This window comes from Microcaecilia unicolor, unplaced genomic scaffold (genome assembly GCF_901765095.1).
Source record: "Microcaecilia unicolor unplaced genomic scaffold, aMicUni1.1, whole genome shotgun sequence".
Lineage (NCBI taxonomy): Eukaryota > Metazoa > Chordata > Amphibia > Gymnophiona > Siphonopidae > Microcaecilia > Microcaecilia unicolor.
The window spans coordinates 138,339-160,199 of NW_021963742.1; the positions used below are offsets into that span (position 1 = coordinate 138,339).

The 21,861-nt window shown below is 45.3% G+C and overlaps 3 protein-coding genes across 3 annotated transcripts in view; 2 read left to right on the top strand and 1 right to left on the bottom strand.

Moving 5' to 3' along the window:
* Positions 1 to 1,066, top strand: part of LOC115459607 (polycystic kidney disease protein 1-like 2) — a gene marked incomplete at its 5' end in the record, with an annotated part of 136,946 nt that extends 135,880 nt beyond the window's left edge. Inside the window, 1 exon segment of the mRNA XM_030189416.1 lies at positions 1,044 to 1,066. Within this exon segment, the coding sequence (XP_030045276.1) occupies positions 1,044 to 1,066 (23 nt within the window).
* Positions 1,067 to 1,095: 29 nt separating this feature from the next.
* The window catches only part of LOC115459602 (uncharacterized protein C16orf46 homolog), a 60,291-nt gene continuing 39,525 nt past the window's right edge, over positions 1,096 to 21,861 (top strand). Inside the window, exon 1 of the mRNA XM_030189411.1 lies at positions 1,096 to 1,153. The gene's annotated coding sequence lies outside the window, so the exon portion shown is untranslated. The remainder of the gene's footprint in view (positions 1,154 to 21,861) is intronic.
* Positions 13,137 to 15,753, bottom strand: LOC115459603 (protein phosphatase 1 regulatory subunit 3E-like). The gene has a single exon (XM_030189413.1). The coding sequence runs from the start codon at positions 15,260 to 15,262 to the stop codon at positions 14,291 to 14,293; it is 972 nt and encodes a 323-aa protein (XP_030045273.1). The 5' UTR covers positions 15,263 to 15,753; the 3' UTR covers positions 13,137 to 14,290.

A 21,861-nucleotide genomic window follows, 5' to 3' on the forward strand; every position in this document is an offset into this window, starting at 1 on the left:
CTATTAAATAGGATTGGTCAGTTCCTTGAAGCACAGCCAGAGCTCAGTGTCCTACACAGTAACGCTCAGACACCAGAGAGAGAGAGAGGGGGGGGGGCCTGACACCAGAGAGGGGGGGGGAGGTATCTCTGTCACACACACACACACACACACACACACACACTCTCTCTCTCTCTCACACACTTTCTCACAGTCAATGTCTTTCACTCTCACACACTGTATGTCTCACACTGTATCACATTCACTATATGTCACACAGTCACTCACACACACACTCTCTTGGTCTCATACACTCAGTCTCACAGAGAGTCTGTGTCTCACACACACTCTCTCTCGCATACACTGTATCTGGGTGAAACACACTCTCTCTCTCACACTGTGTCTCACATACGCACTTGCACACACTCTCATTCTCACACACACTCTCTCACAGACACACTCGCACCCAGACTCACTCTCTCTCTCTCTCACACACACAGTCATTCTCACATACACTCTCAAACATACACACTCCGAGGAAAACCTTGCTAGCGCCCGTTTCATTTGTGTCAGAAACGGGCCTTTTTTTACTAGTATACTTATAATATGCAAGGCATTAATTCAGAGTATTAAAAAAAATAATAATATTAGGCTAGCTGTCTTTTCCCACTGATCTTTTTCCATGTAGTACTGCTGCTTCTAAGTAAACTGCCTCTGTCTGTTGCTACCCTGGTGCTGGGAAAACTGATTCCTTGCAGGCTGGATCTACTTGGGCATCATCCAAAGACAAGGAGGGGGTATGAGATTTTAATACAGCCTAGTTCCCTTCCTCACAAGTGACTATTGTTATGGAAATAACTGCAGTGGAAGGAAGAGACAATACAAACGCCCCACACACTTTTTCATCCAAAGAACCATTGAATAAGGTGTAAGAAAGCTAGAAATGTTCCCAGATGCTGTGAATCGTCTATGTTACACACATAGATTTCCTAATTTCAAAGGTTAAGGCAGTGAAAAACCCGAGCTTTGCTTTAAAACTAGCTAACTCCAGTTTTTCTTTTCAGAAAATTACCAAGCTGTTGGTTGACCAGATGTAACCTGGAAGCAGCAGCGTCTTTAGAAGTCAGGAATAATAATCCCACTGACTCCCAAAGTATGACTCCAGCACGAACCGGTGAGTCAGCTGCAGATGACTCATAAGGCAGGCCTGAACCATTACGGTTTCTCAGCTGAGATAATGACAGTGATTATTATCAGTGTGGACCAGGCTGTTGGGTAACAGCACCATATAAAGAGCTAAAACCTCTGTAGAATTCGAAAATGTAGCTTCCTGCTGCATTGTAAAAAAAACAGAACCAGTCTTTGCATAAAACAGATAAAAAAAAACAAAAACAGCAAAGACGACTAAAAATTAAAAAAGAGAACTTTGCAGAAATCAATTTTAAAAAGTTTATTGATCTACAAAAATTAAAAATGGGAAGGTGATTTAATTGTTGTAGACCAATAAACTTTTTAAAATTGATTTCTGCAAGGTTGTCTTTTCTCATTTTTAGTCGCCTTTGCTGGTTTTGTTGTTGCTTTCTGCGTTGTGGCAGGTTCCATAACTGGTACCTCAAGGGCATGCATAGGAATCCGTTTGAAAAAAACACAGGGGTCCTTGGACCCCCAGATTGGATTCATGACCCCCACCCCCCCACCCCAGGTCTGTTGGTTTGGCTGGCGAGGGTCCCCAAGCACCCGCCAGCAGAAGCCTTGTTGCCCACCCTGCTTCCCACCCTCCCCGCCCCCCTCCCAAGTGAAGTCTCTCTGGATATGTGCCTGATTACACTCAGATGATTATTTCCCCTGAATGACTTTAAAAGGGAAACAGTCCATTCGTGGATCTGGCCCGACTCCACTGTGACTCTGCTTGCATATAAATGATTTGCTGCTGTACTTTGCAAAGTAGCATTGTTTCCTGCTCTCTCTCTCTCTCTCTCTCTCTCTCTCTCGTTCTCTCTCTGCATGTCAGCTGGGAACTAACAGGCTATCACACCACTTTACTCAACAAGTCCATAAACCGCTACTAAATGTTAGTTAGTAGTAGTAGTAGTAAATGGACTTGGGAAAAATCCACAATTCCCGGAATAACATGTATAGAATGTTTGTACGTTTGGGAAGCTCGCCAGGTGCCCTTGGCCTGGGTTGGTCGCTGTCGTGGACAGGATGCTGGGCTCGATGGTCCCTTGGTCTTTTCCCAGTGTGGCATTACTTATGTACTTATGAACATCCCCTTCCCATCTATGAACTAGAAAGGGGAAAAATTCTAAATGTAACACGTCACTGGTGAGGTTATTTTGAGCACTGTATCCAAATGCCCCTCCCCCCCCCCCACCAGAATCTTCTACCTTCTAACTCAGCATTGCTAAATACAATGACATCCTTTTACAGTAACCTAGTAAATGACAGCAGATAAAGACCTGAACGGCCCATCCAGTCTGCCCAACAAGATAAACTCATAGCATAAAGTGTGATAGGATACTACATGGGTATAGTTGATCTTGATTTGTCCATTTTCAGGGCACAGACTGTATAAGTCTGCTGCCCTTGTTCCTCAACTACTGAAGCAGATAAACTCCTGTTTTCCAAAGAAATAAAATTCACTGTACCTGGCTATTCATGATAGAAAAAGTAGCTTTCTCTCAGCTTCTAGTAAGAATCCTGAAAAGTAACTTTAAAACAATACAGGAACGTGAGACCTTTGAAGTCAGAATGATTGAATATTTTGACATCCAACAGTCAGGACTTAACAAGGATCTGGATTTTCTAGCCCATTATAAACCATAAAGTTGTATTGCTCTGTTTGTCACCCTCCTCTCACCTATCCACCCCCATCCTGTTAGACTGTCACTGAAGTGCTTTGATGTTTCACTTATATATACTGTCATCTACCACATTTGCTTATTTCCAATCTGACGAAGAAGGGCAACCTTCGAAAGCTAATCAAGAAATGTATTATGTCCAATAAAAAAGGTATCATCTTATTTTCTTTTCCATGTTTTATTTTGTTTTATCTCTATTGATTACCTTTAAAAGTGGACTAACACGGCTACCACACCTCTCAGCTTTCTGAAATTAATGCCAAGATTAAAGCAAGATGCTCAAGTCAGTACTACATCAATGGTCCCTATAATAGCTCAGCATAAATGGGTGGGTGACAGAATCTTCAGTGTTAAAGCCAGAGCAACACAGGACAAAGTGGCCACCACCCTGGCAAAGTGGGAGGGGGGGGGGGGTTGTAGTCCTTCTTCAATTACGAAGCCAGCCCAAGTGCTCAGGCTCACATCTTCTCCCCTACCCCTCATTTTCCCTCAGCCCACCTTCTCCCCCTTAAATCTGGCTCACCAGCTCATCTTCCGCAACTCTCCCCCAACTCCATTCCTGCCAGTATCAATCCTCACTCACTTCTACCTCTCTCTCATTATGTTGCCACCCCCTCCCAGCCAGCTCTCCTTCCAGTTTTCTAATCCCCTCCTGACCTTCTCCAGAGATCTGCTGCCAGTGCAGAAAATAATAAGGAGGACCAGGCACTGGGCAGCTCAAACTCCTTACGAGCAGAAAACAAATAGTCATTTCTCTGAGGCAGCACCAGCAACAGACCCCCAGAGAGGCTGGGGGAAAAGAGTCTGAGAGCCATGCTTAGAGTCGATGAGGGGCACCACTGGCCCCCGGACCTTCTATGAAGACCACTGATCTAATCTAACAATGCTCACTTCACTAGAAAAGTGTGTGTGTGTGTGTGTGGGGGGGGGGGGGATATTACAACCTAGTACAGTCAAGCAAGATTTATTTCAACCCCATCTCAATAAAAAAATATTATCTACAAATGCATCAAAGTGTTTCAGACCCTACGCCCTGAAGAGCATCTGCCCATAAAGATTAGGCACGTGCGGCCCTCAAGAGTGACAACTTTTTGTTGTCCTTGACACTCCTGCAGAAATGAAGGGGACACGTTTCACTCAGTTACTGCTGATCTTTCCACACCTTGATGCGCTGGCCAAACAGAAACAACCTTTGGCATGTCATTCAAGATAAGGAATGGTGATTACACAGATATGTCACCAGGCTTCCGGATGGGAGCCCTCAACACTTCCTATAAATACCTACAGTTTATCTACAGGAACTGTGTAATTCACCGTCACTCGCTTCACTACCATAGAAAAATAATATTAAATGAAATAATATGGTACCTGCATTACTACTTTATTTATTAAAGAGGACATGAAATGAGATTGAAGGGGGGGGGGCAGACTCAAGAAAAATGGCAGCAAGTATTTTTTTTCACAGAAAGAGTGGTGGATGCTTGGAATTCCCTCCCACGGGAGGTGGTGGAGATGAAAATGGTAACGGAATTCAAACATGCGTGGGATAAACATAAAGGAATCCTGTTCAGAAGGAATGGATCCTCGGAAGCTTAGCGGAGATTGGGTGGCAAAGCTGGTGGTGGGAGGCGGGCGCTAGTGCTGGGCAGACTTCTACGGTCTGTGCCCTGAAAATGGCAGATACAAATCAAGGTCAGGTATAGATATAAAGTAGCAGACTGGATGGACCGTGCGGGTCTTTCTCTGCCGTCATCTACTATGTTACTATGTAAAACAAATAATAAATTATACAAGTCTCCACAAACCTACTGGGGGTCAATATTCAGACAGCAGCAGTGAGAATTTTGCTGACCACCATTGGCAATATTCCTGAATATTCAAAGCTGGGCCACGTCTGGCTTTGGCACTGAATAGCCATTATTTTGCGGAGCTGGCCAACACGTAGCTGGTTGATATTCAGCACTTAACTGTCCATGGGTTACTACATAGTGATTGAACTGAGTTTTGTGAAGTTCCATTTATGCAGGTACACCAGCCTGTCAAGTGCTGACTCCATGGGCATAGTTTGGGGGGCGAGGGGGGTGGCTGTGGCCCTCAAAACGAGCTGCCACTCCATCCTCCAACCCCCTAAGCCACCGGCAGCCTCTACTACTACTACTACTACTACTACTATTTAGCATTTCTATAGCGCTACAAGGCGTACGCAGCACTGCACAAACATAGAAGAAAGACAGTCCCTGCTCAAAGAGCTTACAATCTAATAGACAAAAAAATAAATAAAGTAAGCAAATCAAATCAATTAATGTGAACGGGAAGGAAGAGAGGAGGGTAGGTGGAGGCGAGTGGTTACAAGTGGTTACGAGTCAAAAGCAATGTTAAAGAGGTGGGCTTTCAGTCTAGATTTAAAGGTGGCCAAGGATGGGGCAAGACGTAGGGGCTCAGGAAGTTTATTCCAGGCGTAGGGTGCAGCGAGACAAAAGGCGTGAAGTCTGGAGTTGGCAGTAGTGGAGAAGGAAACAGATAAGAAGGATTTATCCATGGAGTGCACGGGAAGGGGTGTAGGGATGGACGAGTGTGGAGAGATACTGGGGAGCAGCAGAGTGAGTACATTTATAGGTTAGTAGAAGAAGTTTGAACAGGATGCGAAAACGGATAGGGAGCCAGTGAAGGGTCTTGAGGAGAGGGGTAGTATGAGTAAAGCGACCCTGGCAGCAGAGTTTTGAACCAGCTGGAGAGGGGAGAGGTGACTAAGTGGGAAAGCAGCATGTACGCTGCTTTAGACCTGCCCCCAGAAGCCTTTCTTTCTCCTTCAACTTCCTGTTCCCGTGCAGGTGGGAAACTGTAGGAAAGAGAAGGGCCTCTGGGGCAGGTCGAAAGCAGCATGCATCAGGGGCATAGCTAGGTGGGGCCATGGGGCATGGGTCCCCGCAGATTTAGCCCTGTCCCCCTGCTATCACCCCACCGCTACCGCCTCTCCCCCACCACATTCGACCCCCCCTCCCCCATCAGGTACCTTTGCTGGCAGGGGTCCCCAACCCCCGCCAGCCGAAGTCCTCTTCAGCGCCGGTCTCCGGCACATTGCTGATCCAGATCAGCGAATGCGCCAGACTTGGAGACCGGCGCTGAAGGGGACTTCGGCTGGCGGGGCTTGGGGACCCCGCCAGCAAAGGTAGCTGGTGGTGGCGGGGGAGGTTTGGCGGCGGCGGCGGAAGGGGGGATTGAAAGGAACGGGGAGGGGCAGCACCACTGGGGGGGTTCAAAAGTGGTGGGGGGTAAAATGTGCCCCCTCACCTCGGGCTCTGGACCCCTCTCCCGCCGAAGTCTGGCTACGCCCCTGGCATGCGTGCTGCTTTCGCTGAGGCTGCCGGCGGCTCGGGGGATTGGAAGACCAGGGAGGGTGATACCGAGTGCCACTGGAAGACTCCAGTGCTGTGGTGGCAGCGGGGGGGGGGGGGGGGGGGGTGACAGGCTCAAAGGAGATCGAAACACGCTCCACCCTTTGCCCCCCCCAAATGAAACTGTCAAACTAAGCCCATGGCTGACTCTGTCCCAGAAAGCCCCCCCCCCCCAAATAGCGGGTTTTCACTTAGGCATTAACCCCTACTTTTCAGCAGTGATAACCAGTTAAGTGCCACTGAAAATTAGTGGATAGCCCTGAACAAGTGATTTAACCAGTCAGTGGCAATTTCTGGATGGTTAAATCATTTTGTGTACTGACCAGATTGTATTGTGGTCATCCCTCTTCTCATGCACCCAAGCATTCTTCTGGCTTTGGCTGTCACTTTACCTACCTGTTTGGCCACCCAAGATCATTAGACACAATCATCTCCCAAGTCCCATTCTTCTTCCATACACAGAAGAAGCACTTCACCCCCTATATTGTTCCTCTCTCTTGGATTCTTGTGACCCAACTGCATGACCCTGCATTTCTTAGCATTAAATTCAAGTTGCCAATTATTGGACCATTCTTTGAGCTTTGCCAGATCCTTCCTCATGCCATCCACACCTTCCGGAGTGTCCACCCTATTACAGAATTTGGTATCATCCGCAACAAGACAAACCTTATCAGACAGTCCTTCCGCAATATCGCTCACAAAGATGTTAAAGAGAGCCGGCCCAAGGACTGATTCCTGCGACACACCTCTGATAACATCCCTTTCCTCAGAGCAAGCTCCATGTCACTGGCAGTGGCATAGCTATGTGGGACACAGGGGCCTTGGCCCCCCCCCCCAAATTTTGCACCGGGCCCCTGGTTGGCTGGCAGGGATCCCCCACCCCCGCCAGCTGAAGATTTTGTCCAGTGCTGGTCCATGGCGGCGCTGTCGCATTGTCTGCCCTGATCTCTTTACCCCTCACGTCCAGCACGCTCCTTTTAGTGAAATTGAGCGTGTTCCATTGGCGATGTTTCAGCTGGCGGGGATTGGGGATCCCCGCCAGCCAAGATATACAGCAGTAGCAGTGGATGGGGAGCGGCAGGGCAGCGACCAAAATGTGTCCCCCACCACCTTGGGATCTGGCCCCATCCCACCTCGAGGTCTGGCTACTCCCCTGGTCACTGGCCCCACATTTGGTGAATCCCTGTAGCAAATAGGGATCAAACAAAGCTAGTAAGGGGTAATTATCAGCCTGCAGCGGTAAGCGACGCGTAAGCTATTCACAGCTGTAGGTCAAACTAACCCTGGCTATTGAATGCTGGAGTATACGCAGCTCCCGGCATTGAAATCCAGGTTATGCACCGAGCTGGAAGTTAATTGGGCAGTGGCCAATATTCAGACTTGGTGCATAAAATTAGGCCAGCCATTTTGCTGTCATAACTTTATTTAGATAATAGATGGTGTATTGCTAATTAGCCACAGTTAAATATTGAACAGAGCAAATAACCCTCTCAATAGTATATTATTGGATTACTATGGAGGAAAAAAGATGCTCAACCTTCTCTGTTAACGGTTAGGTTGACTTTACGTGGTTGGTGCCTACAATATCCGTCATAGAAGGAGATTTCTTCTTAAAATGGATATCGGGCGAACTCCTCATCAGTCAAAAAGCTTCCTCTTGATACTCCCTTCTTACTTTTATGGGGAATTTATATAATCTGATGTATAAAGAAATATTAGCTGCACTTATCTGAGCTTGTAGCGGTAATCTGGCTGGAGACGGGAGTATCAAGAGGTTTTTTGACTGATGAGGAGCTCGCCCGATATCCATTTTAAGAAGAAATCTCCTTCTATGATGGATATTGTAGGCACCAACCACGTAAAGTTAACCTAACCGTTAACAGAGAAGGTTGAGCGTCTGAAGTCTTTTCCTCCTTAGTAATCCAATAATATACTATTGAGAGGGTTATTTGCTCTGTGGCATAACTTTATGCAAGGAATAGAAAAAAGATGTGAATCGCCAATGGCAATGTTGAGAAAAATAATTTATTCCCCGCATTATTAAAATAAGCCTGACACGGCTGCGTTTCGCCCTCTTAAAGGGCTGTTACCATATAACAACCCAGTGGTGCAATAAAACCAATTCCACCTACTGAATTAAACCAACTCCTCTCCTGAGAAGCAGCAGCAGTAGCATGTCATAGAGTTGAAGTGACCTTGCGAGACTTCAACTCTCAGCGGCCATTTTGAGTCGGCGCCAAGATCAGCAACAGGAAGGATGCATGCAGGGCAGCGCTCCGGGCAGGAAAGAGGGGGGGTCTTTCCTGTCCCGAAGAGGTCACTAGACCACCAGGGCAGTAGTAAGGTGAGGGGAGGGGGTGATGGGGAAGGGGGGTGACGGGGTGTGTGACAGGAGGGAGGGGAAAATGTGACAGGGGCGGAGCGAGGGCATGAAAGGGGGCGGGGTGGGGGCATGTGTCCTCCTTTTTGGGGGACAAAATATGGTAACCCTAACTGTAGGTGGAGGACTCCCACTCAGCTTAAAGGGAACAGTGCCCACGACGTGTATTTTCAAAATTTCCAGGCTGACACTTCCTGACTATGGTGATCTATGATGATCCCCCATGAGTGAGGCCATATCATTCTGTGAATTTGAAACCCCTTTTTTGGCACGGCAACACCGCTACTAGGAATGTTGCCACTTTTTGGCACTCGGCTCAAGAAAGTTTGCCGACTCTCGATTATAAGAATTACATAGAAACAGAGAAAAATGAAAAACACCATATGGCCTATCCAGTCTGCCCATCCGTGTACCCCAGAGACCGATGCAGAAAGCTGTTCATTGGGGCTGTGAGCTACTTCAGGGTTACATAATGCAAACGTTGACGTGAAAAAAAAAAATGCGCGACCTAATCAACTTTCGGAAATCACTGAAGACCTACCTCTTCAACAGAGCATACCACAACGATCCATCATATGAACTTTTGCGCATTCCACTTTATCTGTTATTCCGAATGTGATCTCTTTATACTTGATGGCTTAATTCAACTAAGTCACCCATGTTCTTTATGTAATTACCAACTGTATCTTTCACTGTGGAATGGCGATAGCCATGACGGAACAATGTAAGCCACATTGAGCCTGCAAATGGGTGGGAAAATGTGGGATACAAATGCAACAAATGAATAAATAAATTAGTCTCTCCAGTGCAGTAAGCAAATTGTATGGCTGTGTGCACGTGATCCTACACTGCTGGTAGCTATATTTGAAGCACCTAAAAAAAAAAAAAACTAGTATTGTTGCTCAGAGTTGCAGGCGTGTACGTCCACACATGTGCTGAAATGCTATCCTGCGCACATAAAGGGGCTTTTACAAAGGCGCGGTAGCATTTTCAGCACATGCTAAACGCTAGAGACGCCTGTAGGAAATATACGGGTTTCTCTAATGTTTAGCACGTGCTTATTTTTAGCACACGCTAAAAATGCCAGCGTGCCTTTGTAAAAGGACCCCATAGTTCTCGCAAGACTGTTCTTTCTGTGCGGAATGGCATTCCACTCCTTGTGTGCGCATGTAATTTTGGGTGCCGATGCATGATTTTTGTCAATACCAGTCTGACATTTCTTTGTACCAACACACCTCCCCCGTCAGCTCCTCCTCTTTAACAAAGCTAGAAAAAGTTCTGGGTACCATGTGCCTGCAGTAAAGAGGTCTAAAATGCTTCCAAGCACTGATCAGAAGAGTGAGTTATCCCTTTTCCTCCTCCTCAGGACTTGTGTTAAAACACCAGTGCTACAGAACCCTGGGCTCAGCCTTCTGATCTCCATTACAATGGATTTAAATGTGATGTACCTTCTACCGGAGGTGTATACACAGAGCACCCAAAGAGTGTGCAAAGGCCAACCTAAACTGTGCAAGGAGCCTAGTGCACTTTACTGGATCAGCCCCACATTTGGTGAAAAACCTCCAGCAGAGGTTTCTACTCAGTTTCTCAGTGTCATGTACTGTCGAAGGTATCAGAGCTGAGTGGGCAAAACATCTTTCCTGGTATACTAGCCATGTAGTCCCAATTCCAGTTGGCTTTTTTCTTAACCTTTTACTTTCGTTCTCGCTCACCTAAAATGTTTTTATGACACAGACATTATGTACCAGAAGCACAAATGCTTTTAAGATACCTGGAGCTATGCACATGACCCAGAGAGGCAAAATGTTTTATTTAACAATATAAATTTTAAAAATACATACATACAAATAAAAGGACTACACTTATTACAGGTATAGAAAAGAATAATTTCACTAAGAAAACCTCCTGCCTTTCTAAAAAAAAACAAAATAATCTAAGAAGCTAATCTACCCTTGAACTCAGTGCAAAGAGATTTATAAACTGCTGAGTCAGACGGTACCAACATCATGACCACACACGCACACGCATGTCAATGAACTAGAACAGTCAGGTTGATGGATGTTTCAGCCTCTCCATCTCATTCTCTCCCCCTCATAACCAGCGAAAACACAAAATAATATTCCAACTACATAATTTGGTTGTATTTTGAAAACATTTTCTCCGACTAGGAATGCAAAGCTTGTCACCCCTAGACCCGCCCCCCCATCTTTCCTTTGCTTGTGTTATTTTCGCCATGTTTCATAGCCCCCTCTGTGTGCATTATTCACAATGCCAAATGCTCATTTTGGAGAGGAATTTTTAAAAACTACTAGCAAAACACTGTGTGAGTTTATGTGTAAGTTTTTAGCAAAGATGATTCAGTTGACATTTAAAACCAAATCCTGAGACCCGTTTCCCCATGATTTTCACTCCCAGAGGGAAGTTTATTCAGACTTCCACTAAAGCAGTTCCTGCATCTCGAAAACACACGACTGCAGTGCAAACCCCTGTCAGAATCTCACATAAGCACAATAATCGCACATGAAAAAAAGAACAGGCAAAGGAAAAGAGATCGGAAATTGTAAAACTCTAGCTGGAACCATAGCATTTTTCTACCATAAGGACTTCCCAAACCTGTCCCAGGGAACCCAACGCCAGTTGAGTTGTCAACATATCCGCCATCAAGGTCAGCCCTACCATTAGGCAAGACTAGGTGGTCACCTAGAGCAGCAGCCTCTAGAGGGCAGCAAGGAGCAGCTGCAGTCAAAACAAAACCATATAGATCCTGACAGCCACACCACAGAAGATCCACTGACCACAGAAGTGTTGTGAGGCCACCGCTTGAAGTCTCGACAATCATTTTAAAGAAGCAGCAACAGCGGGGAGATCAGCGGCAGCAGGCAAGAAAGCGTGGCCGAAGAGGCCACTAGACCACCAGGTTGCACTGAGGTACGTTCGTAGAGGGCACCCTGACTCTCAGTGCTGAAGGGGAGGGGAGGTGGGTGGAGGGGGCTATAAAAAGGGTGGATGGAGTGTGGGTACAGGAAGGGAGGGGGCTGGAATAAAGATTGGTAAAGGGAACATACATGGAGGGTGGAAGGGAAAAGGAGGAAATAGAGCATATGGAAGGGGGATGGAAAGGAAAGGGCTGACATGCTGATCATGGATGCTTGCTTTTTTTTTAAATATACGGAAGAAAATGCATTTATGTTACTTTTACCAGTATATTCATGGCTTATAGAATCTGGTTTTCTTGAAAGGGGGGGTCAAGGTGACTGTGAGACGGGGTGCGGTGCAATGTGATGTGGTGACAGCGGGGGTGGGGCTGGGTGGGCCAGGGATAGAGGAGATAACTTGCGGTGGGGACGGGTTAGGTTTCTGTCCGTGTGCAACTCTCTAATCTGAAACAGCATAGTGCACGACTAGGACAATCAGCCTGTTTCACTGGCCTTTTCAACCTGCCCATACTATGAACTGTTATTATAAAACTTAAGATATTGAGGCCCTGGCCCAGAGAGTGTGTTCCCCAAAAGGACCTTGAAATGTGCAACTAGGCATGTGACAGGTAACAGTCTTGTACAGTAAGAGGTACTGGAGCCAGCAAGCACTCACTATGCACATCACATTTGTAGACAGGGTTGGCAGCGGGCTCCAGATTTTCAGGAAAAGCTTTATCCCACTGCATGCATAGATTTATAATCTTGCTTTTCTAAGGGAATGCAAAGGGGAAATCAAAACTAAAAATCCACTTTTGCAATGGGGTACAACCAGGACTAGATCAACCTGCTGGCAATCCTATGATAAATGTTTTATAAAGCTGAAAATGTTCACTTAAATTTTAACAAAGGCTACAGATAAACACAGAATGGACAATACTGCATTGAGATTACGAGGGATAATCTCCAAACTTCTGGTCTGGCTGGATAGCCCCTAAACTTTGTAGTTGAGTTAAGCCACCTCTTTTCCTATCACATACACTGTACTTCATATGGGGTGATTCAGTGAACATTTCCAAGTTTGGCATGAAGTTGCGAAAGCCTTGTAAATCATACTTTACTAACATTAAACTAATCTAACCAAATATGGTCCAAAGGAATGAAGCGCTGCTGGCATCTTTAGGAATCCCAAGGCTGATTCGACAAACATCAATTAAATCAACACATAGAAACTGCAGGCTGGCACAGGGGAATGCCATCACCTACCAAAAGACTTGCTCGGTTTGCATAAGAGGAAATTAAATAATAGCCTTTTGCAAAGAGACTTTATGGACTTCTGTTCTAGTAGCATGGCCACTGCTGTGCATAGAGTCAGTTTCAGACCTTAAGGTATCTGGAGACAACCAAAGCCCCCCCTCCCCTACCTCAAACATTTTTGCTCAGGCAGGAAATGCATTAGGGTGAGATCATGGGATATTTGGATGTTTCTTCTGGAGATTTATACAGGGATGGGAAAAACAAATGATTTAGGTTTATTTATGTAAATACGTGTGACCTGTTTTTTTTTCTAAAAACAAACAAACAAAAAAAAAAAACCATGCTCGCCCCTGATTATTACAGGCTGGAAAACGGTGGACACATCTTTCCAAGGTCACCCCTCCTCACTTCAGTTCCCTCCATCTTCCCTTTCGTTATCATCTATCAGTTGCTTAAACATACACATTATTATCAATCATTGCAACAATCCCTCCCCTGCACATGCTTTCTATGGTATATGTGGTTTCTAAGCTGCAGAGTGCAGGAAACAGATCCCCAATGGATGAATTTCTTTTTTTTTTTTCAGAATACAGTCAGGTATAAAAACAAAATCCGTATAGTACTTTATAATAAATATTAAAATAGAAAAAAAACCCATAATTTACATAAAACCACAAAATATATTATAGTCTCCTAGGTCACCTTGCATTTCGATCCTGATTTCACGAAACAATACATGTATGCCTCCCTAGACTGCCAACCTTGGACTGGAGGACTACTGTAGATTTTCACAGGAATATTTTAACCCCTTTTTTTTCCCAGTGGCTCACCACTGCTCTTTGAAATGTAAGGTTTCAAAAATATATGCACATTTTATAGAGGATTCTGTTACATACAAAAATATCCTACTGACCATGAAATATTTCTTTCACACATCTAGAATTACGGAGACGCCCAATCCCTTACAGAAGCAGCAATTATGCCTTTCGTGCACTTTGTGATAAAGCGCATAAAATCATTCTCAGAAACCGCTCTGTGAAAAAAAAGCATAATTATTACAGCTCCTTTAAAAAAGAAAAGGGGCTCGAGTCCATCATTGCTAAGTATAGCTGGGCTGTGTGAGAAAAGACAATGCTGGTAGTACTTTAATCGAACCGTGTGGATGACGGATGGATGGTAAGGCGAGCTGGCATGGAATGAATGAATGAGACGGTGACCGGGGATGCTGGAAAGCACCCGCTGGATGGCAATTGTGGATGAAAGCAGATGCAAGTGACTGGGCAGCATTCAATGATATTTTCACAATCAGAGTTTCGTCTTTTTTATGCACTTCTATTTTTAAATACAAATTTTTTATGTTTATTTTCGTTTTGGTTAGTCATCTTCCAGCATTCAATGAAACAGATCTACTACACGTGTCCCGGCATTTAACGAGATGGCTACGAGTGATCCTAAGGGCATTTAAATGAAACGGATCCAGGAGGAACTCTGTGCTGGGTCAGGCTAAATGAAGTGGATCCAGGCGCTGTCCAGGTCCCCGGGGGGCGAGACCCGTAACTTGTGGCTCCGCACTTTGTAATTGCCCCCGTTGTTGTTGTCCCAGTACTCGGCGCCGGCCACGCGGTAGCGGACGGCGAACTCCAACATGCCGCCGCGTTCCAGCAGCACCGGGGCCACGAGGCGGAAGGAGAAAACGTCCGTGGTGGAGCACTCCGCGCTGCTGCAAGAAGATCCGGGGGGCTGGTAGTAGGCGGCCGCCTCGGCGCACGTGAGCCAGTGGTCCAGGCTGTAGCGCACGGCCACCGCCTTCTCGTAGGACAGGTTCAGCACGCGCACCAGGCCGCTCAGTCCGAAGCCGTCGGTGCGCAGCGCCTCCAGGCAAACCCGCCGCTGCTTCACCCGCTCCACGAAGTCCGGCGCCGCCCCGGGATGGGTGGCAAAGAGCGGCTCCAGCAAAATGGACTGCAGGGCGGCCCCGCCGGGCATCACGCTCAGCTCGCTGCCGGCCGGCGCCGACTCCCGGCACCGCAGAGCGGCCGTGACCCGCGGAGGCACCAGAGGCTGCTCGGCGTCGCAGAAGTGGCGCACGGAGATCAGCTCCAGCCCCAGCGAGTCGGCGAAGCGGACCTTCTTGCGGCGCGTCGGGCTCTGGGCGATCTGCAGCGGCTGCGCCTGGCAGCAGCGTTGGGCCGGCGAGGGCAGGGACTTGGCTCGCCGGCGGGAGCCGGGGCTGAGCGGAGACGGGCCCGGGTCACGGCCCCGGCTGGCTTTCTCGATCGCGCTGGTCCCGGCGGCTGGAGACGGCGCTTCCTTGTCCTGCTGATGATGCCGGGGAGGCCCCTCGGGGAGAGCTGGGCATAGCGGGGGCTGCTCGGGCGTGCTGCCGTACAGAGCAGCGCTGCAGCTGAAGTTGCGGGGCAGGTAGAGGCGCGGGGCTGGAACAGGCACTGCGGAGTGCACCGCTGCCTTCTCCATGGGATACAGTCACACGCTGTAGCTAGCGGGAACCGAGGCTTGGCAGGAATCGGGGTGGGCTAATCCTGGGGTGCAGCACTCACATGCTGATCCGGAGTAAACGGAGCAGGCAGTCATAGTCTGAGCTGACAGAAATCTGGGTTGCAGATCTCAGGGGGGCTGCCGAAGACAAGTCGCATGCCGAGCAGAATATTCCAGGGCCCGGTCACTGTTCCTGGGGATGCAATAGTCAAAGATGGGTGTCCGGAGGGGCAGCAGCGATCAGGGCTGAGTGTCTCTGGGGTGCAGCCTCTTGCAGAGCTAGATGTCCCAGGAGCACATGCAGGGCAGGCAGTAATCAGGAATGAATGACCTAGGAGTCCAAGCATAGGTTGAGAGTGTCCCTGGGGTGCAGTCACAAGCACAGCAAGCAGTAATCAGAGCTGAGCATCCCTGGGTACAATCGCAGGCTGAAGCCAGCGGAGCAGCGCACGATCCCGAGCTGGGAGGCTCCAAATGCACCCGGCAGAAAGCTCACCGTGTCCCGGACACTGCAGATACATACTGCGAGTGCAGGGAAGGGGCGGGGCTAGCGAGCGCTGCCTGCCAGGCTTCGTGTGACGTCAGCGGGCTCGTGACGCAGCTGCTCCCCGGACCGGCGTCGCCTCCTCCCCGCTACAGTCAAAGTGGTGGGAGAGCCGATCCAGGGAGGAAAGGGCTTCCCCCAAATGTATGGAGCTCCTTCTGGAAGGGCGATAGCAAGAAACCAATGGCAAACGGAAACACACACCGACGATCAACGACCATACTTTCCAAAATCCTTTTCGCTGAAATTGATTTGGAAAGAGAGAGCCCTAATTGCCTCAGTCTCCTTGATCAGTCTGCCAGGGCGCACATTAGCTCATTCATGCAGATCGGCTTATTAGCACTGGAAGGAAGATTTTACAGAATAAATTAGCAAGATTTTAATGGGGCAGGAAGAAGTGCACTTTATGGAAAAACTGGAATTATTTTATTAAAAACCTAATACACACTGATGGGTAGCTGAACTGGAAACGTAAAGGCAGTAGAGAGGGAAAAACAGAAGCGTACCATGTGTATTTTTGAAACACAGATAAAATGTGGTTGTAGATTGGCCTGGGTTCATCTGATCTGGCCAATTTTATTCTGGTGCAATGCCATACAATTCCCATCTCTGATCTTCCTCTCACTTAATAGTTAGAGATCAACTTATACCAGGCCTTCTTGAATTCTGTTGCTTTTATCTGCACTGCCTTTGGTGTTCCATGAATCTGCCACCCTTTCCCTAAAGCAGAGATGCCAAGTGACCCAGTTCCAAGCTGGAGTTCTTAGAACAATCCTGGGGGCTTGAAAAACTGGCTTTTTTTCTTAATTCACATCATTTATTTTTTTTTTTTACAAAAAATAGAGGAATAAAATATACACAATACTTAAAAGAGTATAAAACAAGAACTATCATTAACAACATAAACAATAACCATGAGAATGAAATGAAGGGAAATGTCATGCAAGTATTGCTATAGAGTATAAATCAATAAATAGAATCAAAAGCAAAAAAAAAAAAAGAGGGAGCTTAAGAATACAAATAGTACTTCTGTAGAAATGAAAATTGCAAAATGAAAATAAAACTGAAAAAGCCCTAACAGAGTGTCAAGGTCAATGGCATAGCCAGGCCCAGTATTTTGGATGGGGGTCTTCCACACCCCACCCCCATCTTCCCCTCTCTCTTCCTGGCATCTGCCCTCCTGTCCTTCCCTGGTGTACCTTACAGGCGTCCCCGGTGCCTGCAGTGATTCATTTTTGCCCACAGGTTTCCATCAGCCATTTGGAAGCTGCTTCCCGTTTTGTTTTTAAAGATGAACTAAGAGGAAACAATTTATTTCTCATTTTCTTGTAACAGAATGAGGTAGTATGGCCAAGTATAATGGCCGAATTACAATCTTTTTCTAGATTGGAAATCAGTTTAAAATGTGATATATTAAGGGAAATGGGATTTGATATACCGTCTTTCGGTGGTTACAATCAAAGTGGATTAGGGAGATCTTTTTAAATATTATATTACAATTGTATCAAATTATAAAATTGTGTGGTGGGAAGGTTGTATTTCTCCATTAAAAATGGAAACCATACAAATAAACTCTCAATAATAATTTGATTTAAAGATCATATTCCAAGTTGATACCAAGATTGCCAATATAGGGTTTTATTATCATTATTTTGGTGTTACACCAAATGGTGCAGTCATACACTGCCAACAAGGAGTAGGTACAGTCTTATCTAAAGCAAGTAAAGGAATGAGTGAAGGACTTACGGTTTCTATATACTACTACTTATCATTTCTATAGTGCTACTAGACGTATGCAGCGCTGTACACTTGAACATGAAGAGACAGACCCTGCTCGACAGAGCTTACGATGTAATCAGAACAGGACCAATAAAGGATAAGGACAAAGAGTAGCAAGATTCCAGAATCCCAAAGAGTAGCAAGATTCCAGAATCCCAAACACTACTACTACTTATCATTTCTATAATGCTACTAGATGTACGCAGCGCTGCACACTTGAACATGAAGAGACAGAGCTTACAATCTAATTAGGACAGACAGACAGAACAAACAAGAGATAAGGGAATATTAAAGTGAGGATGATAAAATAAGGGTTCTGAACAAAGTGAATAAGGGTTAGGAGTTAAAATCAGCATCAAAAAGGTGGGCTTTTAGCCTAGCTTTTTGATGCTGCTTTTAACTCCTAACCCTTACTCACTTGTTCACCCTTATTTTATCATATCAGGGGAAATAGTAAAGAGTTTGGTGTAAGGCAGACATTTAAGAGGGATATTATTAAGAAGTGCTTTTTCTATCAGGAGCCAATCAGGACTGTAAGAGCCCTGTTTACTAAACCACGTTAGCGTTTTTAGCATGCGCTAAACGCTAGAGTTGACCATGAGGCATATTTTCAAAGCACTTAGCCTCCCAAAGTTCCATAGAAACCTATGGAACTTAGCCTCCCAAAGTGCTTTGAAAATATGCCTCCATATGTTCCTATGGGTGACAACGTTTAGCATGTGCTGATCATTAGCACATGCTAAAAACACTAGTGTGCCTTTAGTGAACAGGGCCCTAAGATTGGTCAGTTTGATTAGTTAACCATTGGGCTCCATAACATAAAAAAGATTAGCAAGATGGTATCTATAAAAATCAGGGAAACCAATACCTCCATCTTCTTTAGAGGTTTTGATATTCTTTAATGCTATTCTAGGTTGTTTACCTTTCCATAGATATTTAGTAATTAATTTTTAATCGATATTCTTATTTTTTTTAAAAAGGATGGCGCCCACATTGGTATCATACTAGTAGTATAATAATCGATAGCAGGGATAAGTATCATTTTTATAGTTTTGATCCTACCCCACCAAGTGAGCGTTAATGGGGTCCATCTTTGAAGTAAGACATCTATTTTCTGTAGGATGTTATCCATATTTAATTCCATCATTTGCTCTCTGTCTCTATGGAAAAGCATGCCCAGATATTCAACATATAAAGGAGACCAGCGAAAGCAGATCCTAAATCTGTCTGCATTGTGTGCTCATGCATGGGCTTCAGATTTGTCCCAGTTGATTTGATATCCAGAAAATGAAAAAAAAAATGATTAACTAGTTTAAGAAGAGCTGGAATTGATGTCAATGGATTTGTCAAAAAGATCCTGAGGTCACCTGCATAGGCTAACAATTTTGAATTCATGCCCATCAATAACCACACCAGATATATTAATGCTATTTCTAATGGCAATCAATAGGGGTTCCAAAGCTAAAATGAATAAGAGAGTGGATAGTGGCCAATCCTGTCTGGTACCACTAGCTAGATCGACATTATCAGAAAAATCACCATAGCTGAATTCTGGAACATGGTTTAGGATACAATACTTGCACACATTTAACAAAATCAGAACCACATCCAAACCATTCAAGAATTTTAAATAGATATGGTCATTCGACCATGTTGAAGGCTTTCTCTGCATCTGAAGAGACAGCTAAGGCAGAAGATGAGATTCTGGCGTTTGTAAAAACCAATAGAGTAACAGACAGAGGGAACCAAGTACAGAAAAAGTCCCAGCAAAAAAAAAAAAAAAAAACAGCACAAAGGGTCTTTAAAAACGAAAGGGAACAACGTTCTTTCATTTAAAAAAAAAAACCTTTTTAATAGTGAACTTTGATTGAAGGAAGACCAGACACGGGCTGTGTTTCGGTAGACACGGGCTGTGTTTCGGTGCACCCGCACCTGCGTCAGGGGTCACACCAATGACAAAGGAGGCTTCAACAGACTAATTTCAAAAGGATAATGATTTCCAAAATTGTGTGTGTGTTCCTTTTTAAATAAAAGACAATATTTGATAGCAAATAGCTCCAAATAAAATGCAGAGCTCACACACATCAACAGTGTAAGTCTCAATGCATTTTATTTGGAGCTATTTGCTATCAAATATTGTCTCCAATGAATCTTATATCTGGATTAGTGTGGGTTAGAGAATCAAGTATAGACGCGAGTCTTGTAGCTAAAACTTTAGCCATAATTTTACAGTCTAAAGTAAGGGACAGCATAGCAGGCAGGACAGAACAAGCTCCCCCCCCCCCGCCCACGCAGAGACCACTAGACTGCCGGGGCCCTTCAGGTAGGACTGGGGCAGCAGGGGAGGTGGCTGCGGCGGTAGGGGGATGTCGGGCAGCGGCTGGGCGGGGGGCCCAGACCACTCTCAGTCCGCCCCTGCAATAACTACAAGAGGCAGGAAATGGAACACCAAGTAATTGGAAAGACCTAACTACCTAAGTATAAACACTCTATCTTAAAATAAAAACATACATGCAAAGACAAGGAATCAAAACAGGATTGAGTTAAAAACAAAAGTACAAAAATACAAATACTGAATTCCCTGGTCTCTCATTGCAGAACCAGTCCAGTTCTAGACTGCGAAAGCTTGTTGAAAGAGATAGGTTTTCAATAAAGTACGAAAGGTGGTATAGGATGTTTTGGGTGGAGAGGTTGTGGTAAAGCATTCCATAGTGCCAGTGCAGAGAAAAGGAGGGCACTTGATCTAGTAGATTCTCATCTGGCTTTTGAAGGGAGTGGGAGTACCAGTCTGTTGTCATTCATCGAACGAATGCTACGAGACCGTGTATATGGAATAACCATAGAAGCAAGGTAGGCAGGGGAACCATTATGAAGCACCTTGTGTGTTAAAATTAAGATTTTAAATTTGATTCTTTAACTCGATGGGTAGCCAGTGCAACTGACGAAGAAGCGATGATATGTGATCAAGCAAGATGTGTGACAGAATATGGGGCCGTCTGTGTTTTGCAACGTTTGTAATCTCTTCAGATTTTCAAAATCCCTGCGTAGACAATATTACAATAGTCATATCGTGAATGTGGAGTGGTGGACTTTGGTCCTGGGGAACTGGGTTCGATGCCCACTGCAGGCACAGGCAGCTCCTTGTGACTCTGGGCAAGTCACTTAACCCTCCATTGCCCCAGGTACAAATAAGTACCTGTACACAATATGTAAGCTGCATTGAGCCTGATATGAGTGGGAACGCACAGGGTACAAATGTAATAAAAAAATGTAGGAAAGCATAGAACAAAGAGCAGAGTGCTTCAAAATCTAGTAAGTTATGAATCAACTGCAGCTTGCGTTGGTAGAAGAAACCTATTTTATATGACCCATGAGATCTGAGGACCAAAGGATAGAGCAGAATCTAGAATAACACCAAGATACCGAAATGATGAGACGGGTACAATGTTCTTACCAAACAAATAAGGAGTAATCGTGGGCAGGGAGAAAGACCCAGTGACCCAACAGGCTACTGTTTTTTCAGTATTCAGAACTTGATGCTCTTCTTTGAGCCAAATTTCCACATAATCCAGGCAGTTTTGAAGAGGTTGAAGATTAACAGAGTTTAATTCCATGTAGTATACTAGGAGAAAGTCATCAGCATAGCAATATGCACTAATCCCCATTGACTGAATAAGGAGAGATAAAGAGCTAACAAACAAGTTGAAATTTGCAACACAACAAAACAAAAGAACATAATGGAACATAACACAACTGGCTGTGCCACATGAACTTGATCTTACCACAACATCACTTTGTATTTGTTTACCCCGGAGTCTTTAACGCCTCTCCGGTACTATGTAAGCCACATTGAGCCTACAAATAGGTGGGAAAATGTGGGATATAAATGTAACAAATAAATAAAAATAAATAAAACAAAATTGACTTACAAGTTTCCCTGTGCTAAATAATCATTTTTGTGATGCTCTTTCAGCTTGGAGAAGAGACGGCTGAGGGGAGACATGATAGAGGTATATAAAATAATGAGTGGAGTGGAACGGGTGGATGTGAAGCGTCTATTCACGCTTTCCAAAAATACTAGGACTAGGGGGCATGCGATGAAACTACAGTGTAGTAAATTTAAAACAAATCGGAGAAAGTTTTTCTTCACCCAATGCGTAATTAAACTCTGGAATTCGTTGCCGGAGAACGTGGTGAAGGCGGTTAGCTTAGCAGAGTTTTAAAAGGGGTTGGACGGTTTTCTAAAGGACAAGTC